A 20281-nucleotide genomic window follows, 5' to 3' on the forward strand; every position below is an offset into this window, starting at 1 on the left:
ATCTTCTCTGTTTGCCACCAAAAAATAAACAACTTTGGTTTTAAACTCTTGATATATCAAAGCAGTTACTCTTTAAATTTGAGATTGTTCTGAACATAACAAAATTGATCTTAAACAATTTAAGTATGTGATGCCTCTTTTCAAGATTAATAGTTGATACCAGAACTAAACTTTATGTATATGCAAATCAGAAGATAATACTTAAGAGTTAAGATAATAGATAAAATGTCTGGTGCCTAAATCCAAAGCATAGAAACAAAAACATGGCTCCGTCCGGTTTGTCTGTTGCCAACTATATGGGCATAGCTACTTGATATTTCCCAAGTTAGTACTATATGCAGCAGATCTGATAATGGACACGACTGGACAACATTTATTTAAACTTGCTTAGGTATGGCACATTAATATTTCAGACATGGATACAAACCGGCGTTGACATATTAACCAGAAACCAAAGATATTTTAAGAAGGCAGATACATAACTGAACAAAGATTTTAAGGTGAACATAACAGAAAAGGTAACCTTCATTATCACCAGAAAGGTGTTGCTTAATTGCATGATGTCAATTTTCTACATGGCGCGTTCTTTGCACCCTTTAAACTAATAAATAAGGAATTCGGATAACATGCCAACTTGAAGGGCATTTAGCACCTGAGGACATCATGCTGCAAGCTAGTAGCAGGCTCAGGTGTTCTCTGGGCAGGAAAGTTGTGAAGCTGAGAACCAGATCGACACGCAACGAAACGGCCAAGTGTCCAGGGAACATGGATGACGGAACTGAAGATGTGAGTCAAAAGTTCTCAGACAAGCTGTTGCTACGTTCCTGATGATACACTTATTATGAGAACTGTTTCAGATCTATCGCAACAACTTTGTGCTGCTATTAGACACCTACGGTTTTTAGTAGTTGTGGTTTCATCATGTTCTTGTTTCGTTTGAGCCATAATCTTCTTATAATAACATGTTAACTTGGGGTTTCTTGTTACTCGGATCTGATCTCAGACTGCTTCCTCCCTCCAACTTGTGAGCAAATGAAATTTGTCCAAAGGGGGAGGAAGGCTGTGCATGTCATGAACATACTTTTCCTTTTCCTAGTCACCGACTAAATCACCAAGTTATACAAGCGTGCTGGAAAGGAAAAGCTCCTCCAAGATAGTCCCTCCTGATGATTACGTACTACTATTTTTTCGAAATTGGTTGAATAGCAGTTAGAGGAAGGGAAAAGCATACAAGGCTGGGGAAGAAACAGAGCACGAGGGCAATTTTGGGGGAATTTTGATTTTGAAAAAAAAAACAGAGCGGAATGAAAATTCGAGACATAGGAAGGGAGAATTAACTGTGTTACTTACATTTTTTTTTATTAACTGTGTTACTTACATGGTTGCATAAGATATTGTCCAAAAAATACTTGTCAAATGTGAGAAATCCCATTTTTTGTAAATCAATAGTACTCCTATTTCTTATAAAAAATATATTAAATAAGCACCAAATTTAGCATGTATAATGAAAAACCGCATGTTTACCCACAGAAGTTTTGTCCAGCCCATCCATGGAACGGGTCAAATTAAGAGATCCTCGTTTCCCGCCAACTAATTAAGCTCGCTCCGTCCTCCAGGCCACCCGACCGCAACGGCCAGCTCCGGGACACACGCGCCACCGCACAGCCATGCGCGCCGCCGGCCTCTATATCTCCTCCTCTCCCTCCAGGCCTCCATATAGGCAGCACCAGCGCAGGCCGGGGGTGGCCCGCACTCCATCCCCTTCCTCTCCTCCGTCCCCCCCACGGCCGGCGCCCATGGCGTCCCATGGCATCCTCGTCCCCCTCCTCTTCTTCTTCTTCCTCCTCTCCGCACTCTCCGACGCGACTCTCAAGGAGGGCAGCAATGGCGAGCTCCCGGACGACTTCGAGTTCGACATCCACGTGGACGTGACCTTCGCCAACGAGCGCCTCCGCCGCGCCTACATCGCGCTCCAGGCCTGGCGCAAGGCCATCTACTCCGACCCCAAGAACTTCACCGGCGGCTGGGCCGGCGCCGACGTCTGCGCCTACTTCGGCGTCTCCTGCGTCCAGGCCCTCGACGACCCCAACGCCACCGTGGTCGCTGCCGTCGACCTCAACGGCGGCGACATCGCCGGCCACCTCCCACCCGAGCTCGGCCTGCTCGCCGACATCGCCGTCTTCCACATCAACTCCAACCGCTTCTGCGGCATCATCCCGGAGACCTTCTCCCGGCTCTCCCTCCTCCACGAGCTCGACGTCAGCAACAACCGCTTCGTGGGGCCGTTCCCCAAGGTGGTTCTCCACATTCCCGTGCTCAAGTACCTCGATTTGAGGTTCAATGATTTCGAGGGGGAGCTGCCCAAGGAGCTCTTCGAGAAGAGCCTCGACGCCGTCGTGCTCAACAGCAACCGCTTCGTGGGCTTCATCCCGGACAACATCGGCAACTCCACGGCGTCGATGGTGGTGCTCGCCAACAACAAGTTCGTGGGATGTATCCCGCGGGGCGTGGGGATGATGGCGGGGACGCTGGACGAGCTCGTGCTGCTCAACAACCGGCTCGACGGCTGCATGCCGCCGGAGCTGGGGATGCTGGGGAACACGACGGTGGTGGACGTCAGCGGGAACGCGCTCGCCGGCACGCTGCCGGAGGAGCTGCAGGGGCTGAAGAAGGTGGAGCAGCTGGACGTGTCGAGGAACCTGATGGCCGGGGCTGTGGGGGAGAAGGTGTGCACGCTTCCGGCGTTGGCCAACTTCAGCTTTGGCGGGAATTTCTTCAGCCAGGAGGCGCCGGCGTGCGTGCCCAAGGAGGGTGGGGATGTGGAGATGGATGATAAGGGGAACTGCTTGCCCGGGCGGCCGGCGCAGAAGACCCCGCTTGAGTGTGGCCCAGTGCTCGCTAGGCCTGTGGATTGCAGCACCAATGTCTGCTCCGCGCGACCGTCCAAGCCCAAGCCCGTGTACCCGCCGGTCGTCGGCCCATATATGCCTAAAGCACCGGCACCGCCCAAGTATCCGCCGGTGGTCGGCCCGTATATGCCTAAAGCACCACCGCCCGTGCCGGTGATGTCACCGCCTCTGCCGGTGAAATCGCCTCCACCACCAGTACCGGTGAGCTCACCTCCTCCACCCGTGAAATCCCCACCGCCACCCGTGCCCGTGAGTTCTCCGCCACCGCCGGTGAAATCCCCTCCGCCGCCTGCTCCAGTGAGCTCTCCCCCTCCACCACCTGCTCCAATAAGATCCCCACCTCCGCCTGTAAAATCACCTCCGCCACCGGCACCAGTAAGCTCACCACCTCCACCTGTAAAATCACCTCCGCCACCAGCTCCAGTAAGCTCTCCACCTCCACCAGTGAAATCCCCGCCACCACCAGCGCCCGTAAGCTCACCGCCTCCACCTGTAAAATCCCCTCCACCACCAGCACCGGTAAGCTCGCCACCTCCGCCTGTAAAATTCGCACCACCCCCAGCGCCGGTAAGCTCGCCGCCTCCGCCTGTAAAATCCCCCCCACCCCCAGCTCCAGTAAGCTCCCCACCACCACCGGTAAAATCCCCTCCTCCGCCTCCAGTACCATCCCCGCCGCCACCAGCTCCGGTGAGATCGCCTCCTCCTCCAGTGTTCCCACCGCCGCCACCGGCCGTCCCATCGCCTCCTCCGCCAGCGCCATCACCGCCTCCGCCGGCCCCGGCAGGAATCATACTACCACCGATCAAAGCACAGAACTACATGTCACCACCGCCGCCTCAATTCCAAGGATACTAATCATCAAGCGCGAGGGAAGCCTGCCGGAGAGAGACCACGAGGACGATTGACGAGAGGATTGGATCACGGCGCTCTATGGTGATTCTTCTTCATCATGTGCTTACATGAGATTGAGGGCACCATGATTGCGTGCATGTCCATGTATCCACGCGTGTACATATACTTACTTGTGCACCCTGTAGTCGAGCTACATACGTATACATACCCGTAAGGAGATGGAGATGAAGAAGAAAGAGGGGGAGGGTGCTGAGTACAAAAAGGAGAAAAAAAATACGAAGGGAAATCAATTAACATGGCCATTACTTATCACAAATGCATATTAATCTGTGTGGTCTCTAACTGAAATTCTTCCTTGGAGATATGGGAAGTTGGTGTATTTGTATTTGATCATTAGGAATTTAACTTTTTTCAGGAATTAGGTGTTGGTTTAAATGTCACATGTTGAAATGTGGATGGGGAAATTGGAAATATGATAATTGGTACTTCCTTCGTCCATAACTCTAAGGCGCGCTTGACTTGTTTCGACCTATTCTAGTTTTTCAAATGCAGGGATCTGACTATATTTTCAATTCTAATATACCTAAAAAAATAGCATACATATATAAGAGTCTTCTTTCAGACAAATACAACAATATTAATCTTGTACACCTAATTAACTATATGAAAGTGTTGATTGCACGCACAATAGTAACGTGTTTGCTGGGCGGGTGCTACATGCCGCACCGGGCCTGGCTCCGGCCTTTGATCTAGTACGTGTCGTGGCATATATATGCAGTTGACCCGGGATCCTTGCGCGGGAGATCTCTTCTTCTTCTTTTTGTAAATCTTTTGTAGATCTCCTCGATGAGTTCCTTCTGTCCTTTCTCTCCTTCAATTTTGGATTAGATCCTGTGTGCTAAGGTTGTGGGTTGTGGTTGCTTCTTCTTCCCAGCGTTCGATCTCAGCCTCTAGCTCTAGATCTTGCTTTGGTAGTTGCCAGGGAGCTTGAGCTTCTTCTCTTGCTACGGATTTTCGAGGACTGATAAATATAGCCATGTAAGCCACAAGGTTAACAACCTCAATGTGTAATCGATGAGATTGGTACTGGTACAAGATTTGTTCCAAGATATTTGGATGCGAGCAATACAATGCACATCTCCTCGGCCTCTGCTCCTGTCTCATGTGCTGCATCTCTGGCTTTAGTAATTCAGGCAGCCTGACATGGGTTCAATGTTTGTCTCAACAGGTGATTTATTTTGATGGGAACCTCCATTTTGCTCTTTTTGTCGCACAGTCTATGAGCTGATGATGTACTTGCTTGCCTCAACTGACATGTACTCATGTACTTGAACATCCAACAATCCATTTTGAAAAACGAGTTGTACCGAGCTGGAGTTGTAAAAGTTATATTTTTCTTATACAGATCCATGTGCTGATAAAACACTTGTACCGAACACCAGAAACAGTTGTGGGGGGAGGAATCGAGTGAAAAGAACTGTTTTTTTGATAATTTTGGTGATAAGAGTGTTTTTACCTGAAAACACTCGAAAACCCAGAAAGACACCCTGCCAAACAAGGGCGTGCGTGTGTTTTTCTTTTGTCCAAACATTTGTGGCTATGCTTTCCATACCAACAACATTCGGTGCTCTTTTTTTTTTTCACTACCATTTCTACCCCCAAAAAAAAATCTTAATTGCTTGAAAGTGCTTATGCACTCTTTGTTCTCGGGGGGGGCGGGGGGGGGGGGGGGCGCACGCTTCCGACAGAGCTCTCCTAGTCCTGTAGTCCCCCGTCCATGTAGCCCAGAGGGGCCCACCCCTAGGGGGTCACGCAGCTCTCTATCCCCTCATTGCTTTTCCCTTCCTCATTTCTCCCCAAATCTTCTCGCTCGCAGCTCTGGTGCTTTGGGGTTTTCTCGCTCTCCTCGCCGCTGGTTGCCGGAGAAGAGGGTCGCGGGGGCCAGGGGAGCGTGGTCTACGAGGTTTGGTGGTCGTCGAGGAGCTCGAGCTCGTTGTCTATACCTCCTCTTCCCCGTTCCGCCGTTGAACTCCGCACTGCTAGCAACGAGGGCTGGTCCGTGTTTTGGCGAGGCGGTTGCTTCTGCATGTCGGGGCGCGCGTTGCTGCTGGGGTCGCGGACAGGGATCTGTGGATGATTTGAGTGCATCGTCCTCATCAACGACGGCTAGGCGGAACGAGTTCGAGGGGCCAACAAGCACTTCGATTTCATCCTATTTTGGGGGGTTTTGGTTGGTTCTGCCGTCCTCTTCTCTTCAAACCCCGCAACTAAGTACGAGTTTCTGATTTTGAGGCACTAGGCTATGTTAATGCCTCGTATTGTGACATTTGAGCTACTATCTATGGCCGATTTTTGCTTCTGTTCGCAAACACGCAATGGAATTTGTTGTGGATTTGCCATCGAGCTGTTGTGTGTGCTTGATTTTTCAGCTATTCCCTGTGTAGATGTTGCCCCCGCTAGTTATCCCTTGCTAGGTAATAGTCATTCTGTTGGTAAAAAAATTTAGGCAATTTTTAGTCCCATGACACTTGGACATGATGTTTTATGTAGTTGCAATCTATGGGTGGCAAGCAATTTTGAGGTGTATTATTAGGTTGCATCTTACTTTTGTCAAGCACAGGATTATGGTTGAGATTTTGTCTCTATGTTCATGCATGTTTTTTCCATGCTGTTAAGTAGTTCATGCCGATGCGATTTTTGCTTCACCCAGGATTTTTTTTTATATGTTTTCTGTTATAAGCATTAGTATTAAAGCAGATTTTGATGATCACAAGCATTTTTCGATGAGTTCCAGTATGCAGGCGTGCAACTTGCAATATTTTGAGGGCTTTTATAGGCAACTTTATTGAGTATCATTTTAGAGCGATAAGTATTTTCTTAGCTAGTCAAGCAACTTCTTTGAGTTTAGAGGTTTTTTTGCCCCCCTAGTTATCCCTTGCTGCACCAATCATCCTGGTGGTAAGCAATTTTAGTTCTATGATGTCTATTTAGTTGTCCATTTAGTAGTGATCAAGGGGTTAATCATTTTTTTTGTGCATTATTTTAGGCTGCATCCTTTTTTGTCTAGTGCAGGATTAGGGGTTTAATTCTTGTACTCTATGTTCATACAATTCCCCCCTGCAGCTAACTATTTTATTTGGAAGCGATTGTGCATCTGCATAGGATTTGCTTTTTCTGGTGTTTGTGTTTAGATTTTTTTTTAAGTTGCTTTTTGCTGGGAGGTGGGGATGACCTTATAAGCTCCTAACAAGTTGCTCTACAGGATTGAAATATCATAAATAGTTGCAATAAATTTTTAGTCATAGAACTGTAATATTTCTAGAGATTTAGACGCAAACTACAGGGGGCGGGTGAAAACTTGCTTGGCGATTATGTTAGAGGATTTGCTTCAGGGGTTGGCAACATGCCACAGGTGTTTTTTCTGCTCTCATCAAAGTGCATTCTAAGCCTGATGCTAGCCATTTTTAATTTCCCCTAAAAAGGTTTTGCTGGTTTTTTGGTTTACATGGCTAATTATTTGCAGGGTGCGCCAGGGAATAATTTCTCATTTTTTGTTTCTTTCTGCTGCAATTTTGTGTTTTGACATAAGTCACGGTCTTTTATAAAGGTCCATCGATGTTGATGATGTCCCTTTTCTTGCTTTGATAGAGGTTTCTGCATTTATCTAGTCACATGCTTTTTTATTTCCTATTATTTATCTGGTTTGCATGATGACATGTTGGTCTTTTGTGTGACGATAAGTTGCTTTTCGACCAATCGAGCGTTTGAGTAAAAGTTGCATTTCCAGCCAAATTTTGAACTAGTACTTGCTAGAGTAGTTACCCTTTTTGCCTTCAAACTAGAAGGATTTGCCCAACTTATAAAAGTTGCTTTCCAATCTGTCAACCCTCGACTAGAAATTGCATTAGAGTCAAATTTGAAGCAATTAAGCATTCATTTGCCTTCAGTTTTTAAATAGGAGTTGCTGCATGTGTGTTGACTATAAGTTCCTTTAGCTTATCAATTTTTGAATACGAGTTGTATCATTGATTAGGCAAACCATTGAGTAGGAGTTGCAAATTCTAGGCTGCAGCAGGAGAACTCACATCTTACTAGGCGATTGGAGCTCACATGCCTATCTCCAGTACCCAAATCCCACAATAGAATTGAGGTGAATATTAATTTTTCCTGGACTGTTTTCTTGCTAGAACTTTGTACAAAAAATTCAAACTAGAGAGGCGCATGTATTTTTCCTGAACTGTATTGAAACTTTCCACGACAGCTAATTTTGTTTACTAGAGAGGCGCATGAGCAATTAACTTTTTTTCAAACTAGAAGTTGTTGGATTAAGCTTTTTTGAATAGTGAGTTGGTGGATCAAACAATATTTTTTTTCCAGAATAGTAGTTATCTCTGAAATGTAGTTGCTTCTGAATTTTAGTGGAGGTGCATGACCAATTTTAGTGGAGGATTTTAGCTCAAATTAAACCCCATAATTCTATTCTAGAATTGGATCCAACTATTTCATCTAGCTGGTTGTTTGCTTTGTTTCTTGTTTTCTGCTCAGCAAGTTTTGCTCGGTAGCAGCTACTTAGCATGTTGCGAGCTTCGTTTCCCTGTTTCACTTGTTTTTACTTTTCAGTTTAGAGACTATGTTTGCTGTAAGAACTTTGTGGCGGGTTTTATAATAGAAATTGATGGGGGTGGAGTCCATTGTTTCAAAATAAAAAGGATCCAACCTCTTTGGTCATTGGGGAATTAGCTGTCCATTTTTTTGCTGCTCATCTTAGGGGTTGTTGCATGCAACCTAGGGGGTTCAACAGTTATGTTGATTACAAGCAGCATGAGTAATCACTATGTTTTTTTTTGCTGAACATGCATTTCTGTATCTAAATTACGGGCTATATTATCTTGCATTTTACTGCGTCACAAGGTTTGAATTAACTTGTCGTGCATTTTTTGCATGTAAATCGGATGCAGTCCATTGTCCCCGGGGTGCCTCATAGTTTTTGCCTGACTGATTAGGCATGCTTTGATTTAGGAATTGCTTCAGCTTTTGCTTGAATGACCATAGCTCTGTCACGGGGGATGCAGTGCGACTTCTGAATACAAATGTGCGCTAATTAAATTTTCCCAATCATCAATTGGATGATTTGTTTGGGTTAGCTCCGGCCTTTTATTGTAAAACCAGGGGAAGTTGCATTTTACTAGCATTTTGTAATTTACATTACTGCTTAGAAATTGTATTAGAGAGCCAACTTTTGCCTAGGTTTGCTTTTACCTTCGACTGTTATATTTAGTTGCTTTTTCAGCCACTCAACATTCTATTTGAGTAAAAGTTGCATCCCCTAGCTTTATTTTTTAATTAGAAGTTGCAACACATGTATACCTTTTTTTTTGTTTTTTAGCATGTTTTTTGCTTCTCCCAAATTGACTATAAGTTGCATTTTGGAGTCATTTGTTGCCTAAAATTTTCTTTAGCACCTTTCGCCTGTTACAATTAGTTGCTTTTTCAGCCACTCAATTTTTTGAGTAAAAGTTGCATCCCCTAACTACATTTGTGTAGAAGTTGATATGCATATATATATCCTTTTCAGCTTTTTAGCATATACTTGCTTCTTTGATCTGTCAAATTGGCCAGTAATTGCATTTCGGAGAGTCATTTTTCGCCTAAAATTTGCTACACATATGTATCATTTTCTGCTTTTTAGCATATATTCAGCCCTTTTCTGCCTTTTAGCATTTAGTTGGTTTTTTGACCTATCCAGTTGACTAGAAATTGTATTGCAGAGCCAATGTTTTTGCCGAAAACTCATGTCAACGGTTTCTGCATTATTGAGCATATTGTTTTTTGGCTTTCCATTTTCCGTGTGTTATACAGAAGCTTTTTCCAATCAGTTTTTAGGTCAACCTTTTTAGTACAAAGTTACATTATTCAGTTGGTAGACTAATATAAGCAAACTTGTATTCCATGGTTTTGAGCAACATTTTGTTCCTAATTTGTTTCTAGAGAGGAGGAAGAAGTCCAGGAAGAAATGCGTTCTGTAATACCTGCAGCAATATCCCCTGTACGGAAGGGGGGCAACTTGTGGTGTGAAAGGGAGAGTAGAGGGGGAAAGGTTATGGAAAAAAATTGAGGAGGAAGATGGGATCGGAGGGGGTGACAGGGGGAGAAGATGCGACACTTTTGCTTGTTTTTCTTGCCTTTGCTTTTTTGCTTGGCCAATGGTCAATTTTACCTGGCTCAGGCCGGATGACACAACAACACGTGATTTATTATGGCCGGACGCGCGATGTGTCCGTGGGACCGAAACTTACCTTTTTTTTAGGTAAGCTGGACCAGCACCTACCTTTTTTGGGTGTGCATCAATAGGAAACCTAATAGTGCACGGGCACTCTGTAGCAACGTCAAAAAAAGTTTAAGAAACAAGGCGATGATTACGCATTTGGTAGCAGCGGGCGCCGTCCTTGGTCGCCACCACCGTGTGCACGAGACAAACTGCCTGACACTAAGTATCTATGGCAAACGATAGAGAATGTGAACCAGAGTTGCCATGGAATTATTGATGGCCAATTGGCCATGTTAATTAATTTTCGCTCTCCTGGACTTGCATTCCTGACATGCAGCTTATGAGTATCGTGCCCTCGCATAATCTTAACGACAAGTTTTACAGTAATCAGTGGACACTCACACAAATATTGTTCATTCCTTTATTACGCTTAATACACCGTATGTAGAGTTTCGTAACAACTTTGATCATTTCAAACAAGATTATGCAGGTGCAACAGAGAAGACTGAATATTTACATCATCATGCCAAAACAAGAAGTAGCAAATGCTCACCACAGCTGCTCAGACTACAACAGACGCTCCATAACAATGTTATGGTGATTAATAGAAATATATATAATTTGATAAATGCATTTTCTTGGAGAAATGCGAATCAGAAAACTTTACGACGAGTCTAAACTCGTTGAGGATTGGTGTTTCAAACAAAAGCAAGTCATGCAAGGGTATTGCAATTTTTTTCAAGTGGATGCATGTAAGGATATTGCAAGCATTGTAAAATGCAGAAGAGCACCAACCGCAGATTAGGACGGCCCAAACGGGCAGACTAAACTTTCATCACAGATAATAGGGCAGAACGTGCAGTCATGCTTTACAATGCCCACACTGTAGACGGTCTCCAGTGCCGCCATCTTGGGGTCATAGTAGCCTAGTGACAAACCAGTGTTGAGCAAAATCCGACCGTCCTTTGGATCAACGACCAATGGTGTAGTATTCTCTGATAAATAATGTGGCAAGAATTCTTCAAGCTCTATATGATATCTCATTAACCAGGTGTCAATGTCCATCATCATCCATATGTCAAGCACATTCTTGCTCTTGTCTGAACAAGCAATGCAAAGTGCTCCTTGAAGCTGGAGGATGGAAATACGGCCATTGTCATGGCTGCATGGAGGACCTTGCAGAACCTCAAATTCTTCTGTCTCAACACTGAACGCCACGATTTCACATCTTAGAAAAATTGGTCCAAGATTAGGCTCTACTACCAGTAGATTTTTCCATTGACGTAAGTGGGTGGCATATCAGCTATTGGTCTAGGAGGAGGATCTATTGAACGCCATTGCTTCTCTTTGACATACCTCAATTCACACTGCAGTTCATAATCTCGTGTGTCCAGGTTCTTCTCTTTGTAGGTAACACGCACCACCACGTGCTTGTTAATCGCTGAGTGGTAACCCAATCCGATACGGCCAGCAAAGGAAGTCCCATTGTCATTGTCAGACTCTATGTGCTCACGATAACCCATAACTGGATTGCATATAAAGTCCCATGAACCTAAGCTCCATGCGTTCAGGCCGTGACAAGGCTGGGGTGTACATACAAGATTCCGATGCAAAACTGGTGCACCCGCATCAAAGAAATCCTTCAAATTCATGTACTGTCCGAATTGGAGATCAACAACAATCATAACCCGAGGGATCTTATTCAAATTTGCATGGCGACATGCGATTGAATGAAACGGTCAGTCATGATCGTTGCACGCCATTCCCTGCACACCAAGCTCAACTCAGACACCGAACGTGCAGGCATCCACTTAAAAATGTCTGACCAAGCTTTAGTTGTCGGTGATGAAAAGGCCATCTCCTCAACTGTGCGTCCCACTGAACCGAGGTACTCCTCGAACAGACAAAGCGGCAGGATATAGTCGTCATCACAGCTACCAATTATGGTTCCATCTGGCGTGAATAAAATCTCCGGGATGTTGGTGTCAAGGCCCACCGCAAAAACTTTACAAGCTCCTGTCCCGAACATGACCCTCCTCTGTCCATCATCTGAATGATACATAACTAGTGGGGAAATGCAGAGAGATCGCAGCAGCATGCGCTCAGATTCTGGCCAAGCACTTCGCTCAATACAACAGAGCTTCTCCCACCGGCCTCCCATGTAATCTCTTAGCAGGAAGACATGGTAAGGATCATCACTATCAGGCTCTCCATAGCAGTAGCATAAGCAGTCATCCAGCTCCGTCAGCAATGGCGACGCATCCTCAAAACCCGCTGGCGGCAGCAACGAACCAAAGGTCTCGCTGCTAGTGTTAAAAGTGATAATGTCAGCACCACGGCAGAGGAAGTGCAGATGTCCCCTTACGAAAACAGCCAGCTTGTCCTCGCTGACATGGCACGATGGAGGCTCTTGGGCAGTAGGCCTCCAGTAAGCAAGTTTATCAAGGACGAAGACCTCACAGCTTGACACATTGTTGCACCAAAACAAGCGCACTACTTTATGCTGCTTGGTCACCGAGCAGTAACCGAGTCCGTAAGACACCCCATAGAAGAACGGTTGCCCGCTTATCGAAGGCCGCCAAATCGTCTTCAGTGGCACCTCGCTGTCAGGGAGAGGCAAGACCTCACCAGTAGAAGGGTTGCAAACGAAGTAGCCGCGGTAGTCGGTGCACCTGATGAGGACGAGGCCGTGGCAGGGCTTGGTGACAGGAGCAAGCAACCCTGTCTCTGCGAAATCGTCCGACCTGAGCTTCTCGACCTGACCACCGGGCTGCCATGAATAGACGCAGTCATCGTACGAGGAACCCACCGGAGCAAGGAGCAGCCGAGGGCGATCCGGCCTGTTGGCCCGCCGGGCGTGGAGGTCGACGAAGTACGCCGACGAGAGCATCGCGGACCAATCGGGCGACACGCAGCGGAAGCGGCCGACGGACTTGGCCGGGAGCCGGGCGAGAATCTCCATGAGGATCTCCTTGGGCAGCGGCGCGACGGCCTGGTTCTCCTCCGCCGTTGTCGCCTCTGATAGCTCCATCCTGGAGTCTTTTGCTGGCGAGGGAGGAGGAACCCTGGCGACTGCGCGGCAGACACGAGGGGGACGGCGCAGTTGAGGGCTGGAGGCGGCGCGGCAGGGTGGTACGTGGAGGAAGGAAAAGGGAATAGATTGGGAAGGATGGGCTTACGGGCTTTACGGCAGGATTGGGAATTTCAGGAGTTAAGTTAATAGGCTGGTTTCCTGGGCTGGGCCTCCCAAGCCGCGAGGCAACAGTTCTTATAGGAAACCACCAGTGTTTGCTTACATTGCACTACAGAGCCGTTCTCAAAAAAATAAAAAAAATGCACTGATACAGAGTAGTATTTCCATCCAGAAATACATTGTTGTTTTAAAAATAGACCGCCTCTTTTTATATGCATATTGTACGATTAAAAACTAAAAAAGAAATGATCTCCTTACTCTTTTTCATGGCAACTCAAATCTACTTTCTGCGTTGCTAATGAGTAGTAGTATACTCCGTAGTAGTATAACTTTTTAGCTAACATATCTAAACATATTTCTTTATTAAATGCTAATGAAAACTTTGGAACCTTGTTCTTCCAAAAGGAGGGCTGATAAACCTTTTGCATGTTACGATGACGTGGCACCGCACCGCCTGGCGTCCGAGTAAAAGTATAGTCTTGTTTGAAGAATCCAAGGCCTTGATTACGGCTAATTAATTTTGCGCAGACATGCAGGCAACCATTTATTCCCTCCTCGATAAACAAACAAGAATCCGCAGGACACGCGGCGAACGAAAGCATCTCCAGTTCATCCCCCAAGAACACGGCATTTATTCCTCTCACCCAACCCATTTCCAGCTGCATCCGTTCCCCAATAAACTTTCACATCTTCAATCAGACCGATCCTCCAATTATTCCGCCGGACACCTCCATTTTTCCTAGCTCGCCAAACGACGATCAGATTTCTTGACACCACAATGCAAAACACTCTAGAAAATGCAGGGATAACTAAGTGTATCTACTATGTTAATTGGTGTTATGGTGAAGTGTTAAGGTAAAATTTCATTTGGCTTTCGAGATGTCAGGAGGGACAGGTCAGGGAAGCAGCGCTGAAGCCTGAAGCAGTGAGCAACATGGCCTCCACTACCTGTTGTCTGTTGCCCCAACAACCCTCCCCAGACTCTTGAAAAGAAATTGGAATGTAGCAACAATATGTTGTTGAGGAGGAAGAGCAAAATGGCCCTTGTTCCTTCCTTTCTCCATGGCAAGATCTACAGATCAATTCACACGTAGCAGCAGCATTTCATCATCAGAGAGGAAAGCAAAAATGGATGGTGATTCGGTTGGGTAGATCCACCTGAATGCCGTGCAAAACGAGACCACTTTGTCTGCCCAGATCAGCCCGCGCAAATCGTAACATCACACACACCGAGAGAACAACAGTTGAGCAAGTTCATCACCTTACTCCAACAAGAACACGCAAGATCTTGAAAATAATTAAAAAAAAGAATATCTCTCATCATATTACTCCCAAGAACAGCACAAATCTCTCTGTTTTTACTTTACAACAAACAAATTTATGCAGATACAACACAGCAGCAGCAGTATCAGCGCTGCAAAGAAATTAACTAATAGTAGCAGCAGCAGCAGTGACGAAGAAGAACAACACAAAGAGAAAGAGCAAGCTTATTTCATTTAAGTCGGATGGTGATGTTTCGGTTCAAGAAGAAGGGGGGGAGATCAGAAACCCTTAGCCGCGGCAGCGGGTGATGCGGGAGCAGCCACGGTGGTAGGGGTTGGCCTGCGCGCCGGGGCGGCAGTTGTAGTAGCTCGCCCCGCGGCGGTTGCAGGGGACGGTGCCCCGCCGCAGCGCGCCGTAGCTGATGTACCCGCGCCCCGCCAGGATGCGCCTGTGCGCCTCCGCCGACGCCGACCCCAGCTCGCCCTCCGCGTCCTCATCCTCGCCGCCGCCGCACTCCCCCACCGTGCACGTCTCCCTGTCGGAGGCGGAGGCGGAGGAGGAGAAGAGGCCCAGCTGCAGGTCCCCGCCGGCGCCCATGGAGGACGACGCGGAGGCGGATGCAGACAGCGCCGCTACGAGAAGGAAGAGAACCACGAGGCTCTTGGCAACGCCGGCCATGGCGCGGCGAAGGGGGAAACCGGATTGAGAGCGTGTTTGGGGGGAAATGTACAGCGGAGTCTTAGCTGTGACTCTTGGCTGGAGAATGAGGAGAGAAGAGGTGCTGAAGGGGCGAGGTGGGACTAATAACGAGAGGAGAAGAAGAATGAAGACGCGGAGAAGAGGGGGAGGGGCGGTGCAGGACAACTGGAGACAACTAGGCTAGGGGTCATGGCGTGCGGCGCGTGTATTGTACTGTAGCGCAAGATTGAACAGCGGCCATGTGCTTTGCTAGTTTGCTTGGCCATCCTCTGACCATTTTTTCCGTTTCGTAAAAAAGAAAGGCGGAACAATACCGAGACAAGAGTCGGGAGAACATGGAGGATCGTGGGGTGGTGGGCTGCTGGCCGGTGGGTGCATCGGCTCTTTTTTCAGGTGGGTTTAACTGTGGATCTTGTGGGAATCGGATTTTGGCCGAGCGATCCCGTTGGTTTGCTGGTTTTGTAAAAGCGTGTTCCAGCGAGCCTCGACGCGGGCTGCAAACGAGATTAAACTTTTTTTTAACAAGTTACGGTTGTGAACGTTCATAAACACAGACACACACGCACGCGCGTCTGCTGACATGAGCATTTTCGAGAGGGCCGGCAGATCAAGTTGAGGAAAACTCCGTAAGCGCCTCGTTGTTATCGAGCACGGCACCTCTCGTTGAAAGAATGGCGTAATTCTAGAATGAATTTAGATAAATTCGAGCATGTATGCCAAGTCTATGGCTTTGAATTCAGATGCATTGATTACGCCACGAGAGACGTAACAAACTAAGTCTGCGTTTTTTCAGCTTTTAGAGCCGGTTTCCTCACCACAAGAAACATCATAAACTAAATCTGCATTTTTTCTCTCCAGCTTTTAGGGCCGGTTTCCTCCCCTAGCTTCCTATACAAGTCATCCACCAAATTTTGGTTAGGCTCATTTTTTTTGGATTGAACTAGTTTAGAAACCTAACCAAAGTTGAAAGTCGGTTTCTCCAAAAATCTGGGGAAGGACAGTTTCTTAGAGAAGCATCCAAAAGAACCGGGCCTAAGCTCACCTCACAACAAGTTTAAATAGTGCCGCAGCGGGGCGAGCAGCGAGAGCGTGCGGGGCGGGTAGATTCAGTGTATCCATATAGATAGTTAAGTTTTTTAGATGGGTTATGAGTTTAGATCTGATTGAGATCGGAATTCGCAGAAACAATCTTGTGCGCTCCAGTGAGGTGGAAGGTGTGGGTTGTCGTGAGATATGCTCGGACGGTTTAGACCACTGTGGTCTCAATAGGACCGCATTAGTGGACCGTCAAACATTGGATTTGATCTCTGGTGGGCTGAGAATACAACCATGCAATTGATGGTATGCTTTTTTTTTTATTTGCAAATCAAATGTGCAAATTGTACTGGACTCACGTCTTTTGTAATTTTTTGTTTTGCACACCATTCATGTCACATCCTGTATTTTCTATTCCTAAGAAATCCTACGGATCAAATAGGTCTTCATCTTGTTTCCCTAGGTGGTTGCAAATCAAAGTGATCCTCAACGGTTTTTTTGTGATATTTAGAAAATTCTCCTATGGTCCAACTCTAGCCTCCCTTTGCATACCACGTAGTTATCTTACCAGCCAACCGTTGAGATGCATTGTTGATCAATTTAAGAGGAACAGAGTACTTATGTTTTATGCAGATTATCCTAAAACTATACTATGATTCATCTACGTGCTAACCTGTTACCTGTACATCACGATTGCAATCAGATACCAAGGCAAGATGTCAGGGTCAGTAACAGAAAAGAAAAGGTCAGACGAATTATATACTAGATTTTTTTTGGGGGGGAATGATTATATACTAGATTTAATCTGATCTTCGAGGTGCCTTGGTGTTCCAGGAATAGGAAGTCTTTTTTTATGTGCCTATGTTTGTCCATCCAGCTTTATAATGTTAGTTGCAATATTCAGCAAGTTGCCAAATAATGCATATCTGTGTCCTACAATTTTCACCAGCGAATTATAGACTCCTTTATTCGTAAAATAAAATATGTTTCGTTGTCCTTTCTCCAAAATAAATTTTCTTTTTTTGCTGGTCACCAAAATAAATTTGCAAGCAAGGACAAAGCGTATGTCCCTCATGTACTTGAGCCATTCCAATCTCCGTAAAACTCAAACTAGCTCTCGTTGGCTCCCATATATCTCAATTAGCACAAAGTCTATGCACGGCTACGGACGATTTTAAATAAAAACACATGGTTAGGAAGATTATAGTGTCATTTGTACCGATTAAGTTAAACTGTCTATACATCTAATTATTCATCCAAGTCCGATAAGGGATGGACTATTTTGAAGACAACGGATCACCATCACCTATTGACATTTTTATATTCTATATTTGGCGTATGTAATGCGTTTGGAGAAGAGCCGGTTTTTTACACTTGAGTTGTTCAAAGATGCAACAATTTTCTGAAATTTGGCGTATGTTAATGTCCAAGTTCTTTGTGTGCTTGTAAAATTTGATGGAGAACATCAGTCTTGCGCCACCAGGCCGACAAAACCAGCCGGTTGAAAGAAAACCGTACCCAGTTCTGGCGGAAATCTTGGGCTGGGTTTGCAGGCCAAATTTGGGCCCGGGGCATAACAAGGTTTGCTGCCTCCGGTTTTGGCGTAGTCGCATAGAGGAGAGTTCCAGTAGACAAACTTGGGCCTTGTTCTCCCCTAAAAAGAAAACTTGGGCCTGGTCCAGACAACCCATTAGAAATGCTTCAATTCCCTCAAAACCAAAAACAATGCTTCCCAGGAAATAAAAATTAGGTCCAAGTATAATTGTGAGCACTAGAATTTGAACCATGGTGGGTGCACCCACAACTCCCGTTTCTCGCTTCCCAGCAATCCAGCTGATTAATTCTATAAAAAAATCCAGCTAATTAATTTCAATGAAGAGCTTGTCTGCATTGTTTATATCTGTGCTTTTTTTTTCGCGTTATGAGCATGAAACTTGAAACTAAAATGGGGATTGGCTCTCGGTAGCAAATTATGTCGGAATTTGGACTGTGGCCGGACAAACTCACCTCCTTGGTCGAATGGGGAGTAGTTGGTAAACTTGCTGTGTCCATCTATTCCGACAGAAACTTGCTGTGTCCGTGAACGAATGGAAGTCCTTGCTTTGCTCTCCCACAAAAAAAAGCAGCTTATTTCATACAATGATGTATTTTCTCTAAACGACGGCTGGCCGGCTGTTAAACTTTGTTCGGTTTTCATGTCTAGCTTGCTTGGTTTTTGACAATACAGGGTTAGAATGTTAGATGCATTAGTCGATGCAGAGGTCAACATTATCCTTTTTCTTTTGAAAAGGAAAAAGATGCTACAATTTTAAGTTTCACAAATACATTTACAACACTATTTTTAGAAACAACTATTCATACATATTTTTATACTCATTCAAGTAGAATCGAGATATTTTCTATGTGCTTTATTGTGCATTGTATCCTAATTTCTGTGAGCCCAATTAATAATTTTCTATTTACTTCAAACTCCTGAGTTCCAAAGAGGCCGCGTAGATTTATTTTTCAGCATATATAGAAAAAACATTATAGACTAAAGATTTTATTTTGATTGGTGCAAAGTTATCCAAAGGAGAAAAATCTAAAACCAATTTGCTAACAAATCATTTAATTTCTATACTCCATACAAAACTTTTGTACATGTTGAAATGTCTTTGCGTGAACACAAGTGAGGGAGGCAGAGTCATTGTCCACGAGATTTGTGGCTAGATTATGTAGCCACGATAAGTGGGGATCCTAAGTGGCTAAGTCTGTCACCGAATTAGTATCCTTCATAGTAAATGGTATTTCTTGGACTACAGTTTTGTTTTGGCATAATTATTTCTTCTTATATTAGTCAAAATGACGCTTGCGAATTTTTCTTGTTGTCAGAAATCCAAACGGTCAATTATTGATATCGTCGAGGAAAATCGTACAAGGGTGGACAAATATAGTAATATCGCGTTGTTGTTGGTTGACCACCAGTCCACCTCTTCATTTATGCCATAGCATCGTTCTTCTAGAAGCTGCAACGTCAACTAAATGAACGACGTCTTCCTAAAAAAAGAAAAATGAGGCAATGTGAGGTCGAGAATTCTCCAAGAAACAATCCACCCAAATCAAGAATACAATCAATCGCCAACGTGTTCCATCCAACATTATACGACTCAACATACTCAATTACTCATGCACAAATGGAATCTTGTATCTCTGAAAAAATTGAATTTTTGCAGATAATTTTTGTATCTCATTCACAAACGTGTGCTGGACTAGCTTTATTGTCCCAGCATGGCGGGCGAACTGAACCCTGAATTACGGGCAGCAGTTCTCTTCTTCCTTTTAGCCTTGTTTTGGGCTTTTGGCAGAGAAAAGGAAAGAGTACTGAGTACAGTTGTAAGTAGCTTTAGCAGCTAAAACGGGTGGCCGTTGCTAAGGCGAGCACAGCTGGCCTTCTGTGTGTTGTTGCCGTCGGTGGTCTGGTCATATTCGTTTCATCATCAATTTGACGGTTCAGAAGAATCGAAACGAGATCCGTAAAATCCTGTGGCCTGAAATCGTCTTCAATCCGACATGTTTTTCTTAAATAAGGATGTGCCCGTGTTATCTCACTTCAAGCACTCGCATGTAAGTAAACAATTAGCGTGTATAAATTCGTGTTGCTTTACTTTTTTTATTATTTTTCTTTCCTTTGCAACCTTCTGTTTTTTGAAGGGATCTACAAAGTTAGAGTCGAGATCGACTCATACAATAGGTTATGCTTTAAGATGGATCTATATAATTTGTTAGCATAGACTAGCAATGGTATAATTAGGTCGGCCCTTATGTGACTCGTAGTTGAATACTATTAGCTAAGAGTATGACTATTCAAGAAGAGTCATTTTTCATCTCTCTCTCATGATTATCTCTTCTCTATGTTAGCAAATTTTAAACAAGAACTGGATAAGAGTCAACGTTTGGGAATGCTATAAGGAAAGAAACGTGAAAAAAAATCATTGATTTAGGTCTAATATTTTTTCTTACTTTGAGTCGTCGTCGTCCTTTTGCTTCATTCACGCCATCTAACTTCCATATGTTTCGTCTTCA

General features: G+C 45.1%; 3 protein-coding genes and 1 long non-coding RNA gene across 4 annotated transcripts; 2 read left to right on the forward strand and 2 right to left on the reverse strand.

Annotated features, from left to right (window-relative positions):
* The first annotated feature begins 1796 nt into the window (after positions 1 to 1796).
* LOC100834126 (pollen-specific leucine-rich repeat extensin-like protein 3) lies at positions 1797 to 4262 on the forward strand. Its single transcript, XM_024463215.1, is given in 2 exon segments — positions 1797 to 3500; positions 3503 to 4262. Coding segments are annotated over 2 exon segments (2016 nt in total). The 3' UTR covers positions 3815 to 4262.
* Positions 4263 to 5493: 1231 nt separating this feature from the next.
* On the forward strand, positions 5494 to 10184 carry LOC112268967. Its single transcript, XR_002960568.1, has 2 exons — positions 5494 to 7911; positions 8720 to 10184. It is a non-coding gene; the product is annotated as an uncharacterized LOC112268967 (long non-coding RNA).
* Positions 10185 to 11641: 1457 nt separating this feature from the next.
* Positions 11642 to 13196, reverse strand: LOC112268966 (F-box/kelch-repeat protein At3g23880-like). The gene has a single exon (XM_024455374.1). It carries the CDS (start codon positions 13058 to 13060, stop codon positions 11732 to 11734), a length of 1329 nt encoding a protein of 442 aa, XP_024311142.1. The 5' UTR covers positions 13061 to 13196; the 3' UTR covers positions 11642 to 11731.
* A 1314-nt stretch (positions 13197 to 14510) lies between these two features.
* LOC100827910 (rapid alkalinization factor) lies at positions 14511 to 15360 on the reverse strand. The gene has a single exon (XM_003575646.4). It carries the CDS (start codon positions 15161 to 15163, stop codon positions 14774 to 14776), a length of 390 nt encoding a protein of 129 aa, XP_003575694.1. The 5' UTR covers positions 15164 to 15360; the 3' UTR covers positions 14511 to 14773.
* Positions 15361 to 20281: the final 4921 nt, after the last annotated feature.

The sequence above is a fragment of the Brachypodium distachyon genome, chromosome 4 (genome assembly GCF_000005505.3).
Source record: "Brachypodium distachyon strain Bd21 chromosome 4, Brachypodium_distachyon_v3.0, whole genome shotgun sequence".
In the NCBI taxonomy this organism is placed as follows: domain Eukaryota; kingdom Viridiplantae; phylum Streptophyta; class Magnoliopsida; order Poales; family Poaceae; genus Brachypodium; species Brachypodium distachyon.

Coding starts and splice junctions, on each gene's coding strand:
- LOC100827910 (XM_003575646.4), bottom strand. CDS start 15,163: ATGGCCGGCGTTGCCAAGAGCCTCGTGGTTCTCTTCCTTCTCGTAGCG.
- LOC112268966 (XM_024455374.1), bottom strand. CDS start 13,060: ATGGAGCTATCAGAGGCGACAACGGCGGAGGAGAACCAGGCCGTCGCG.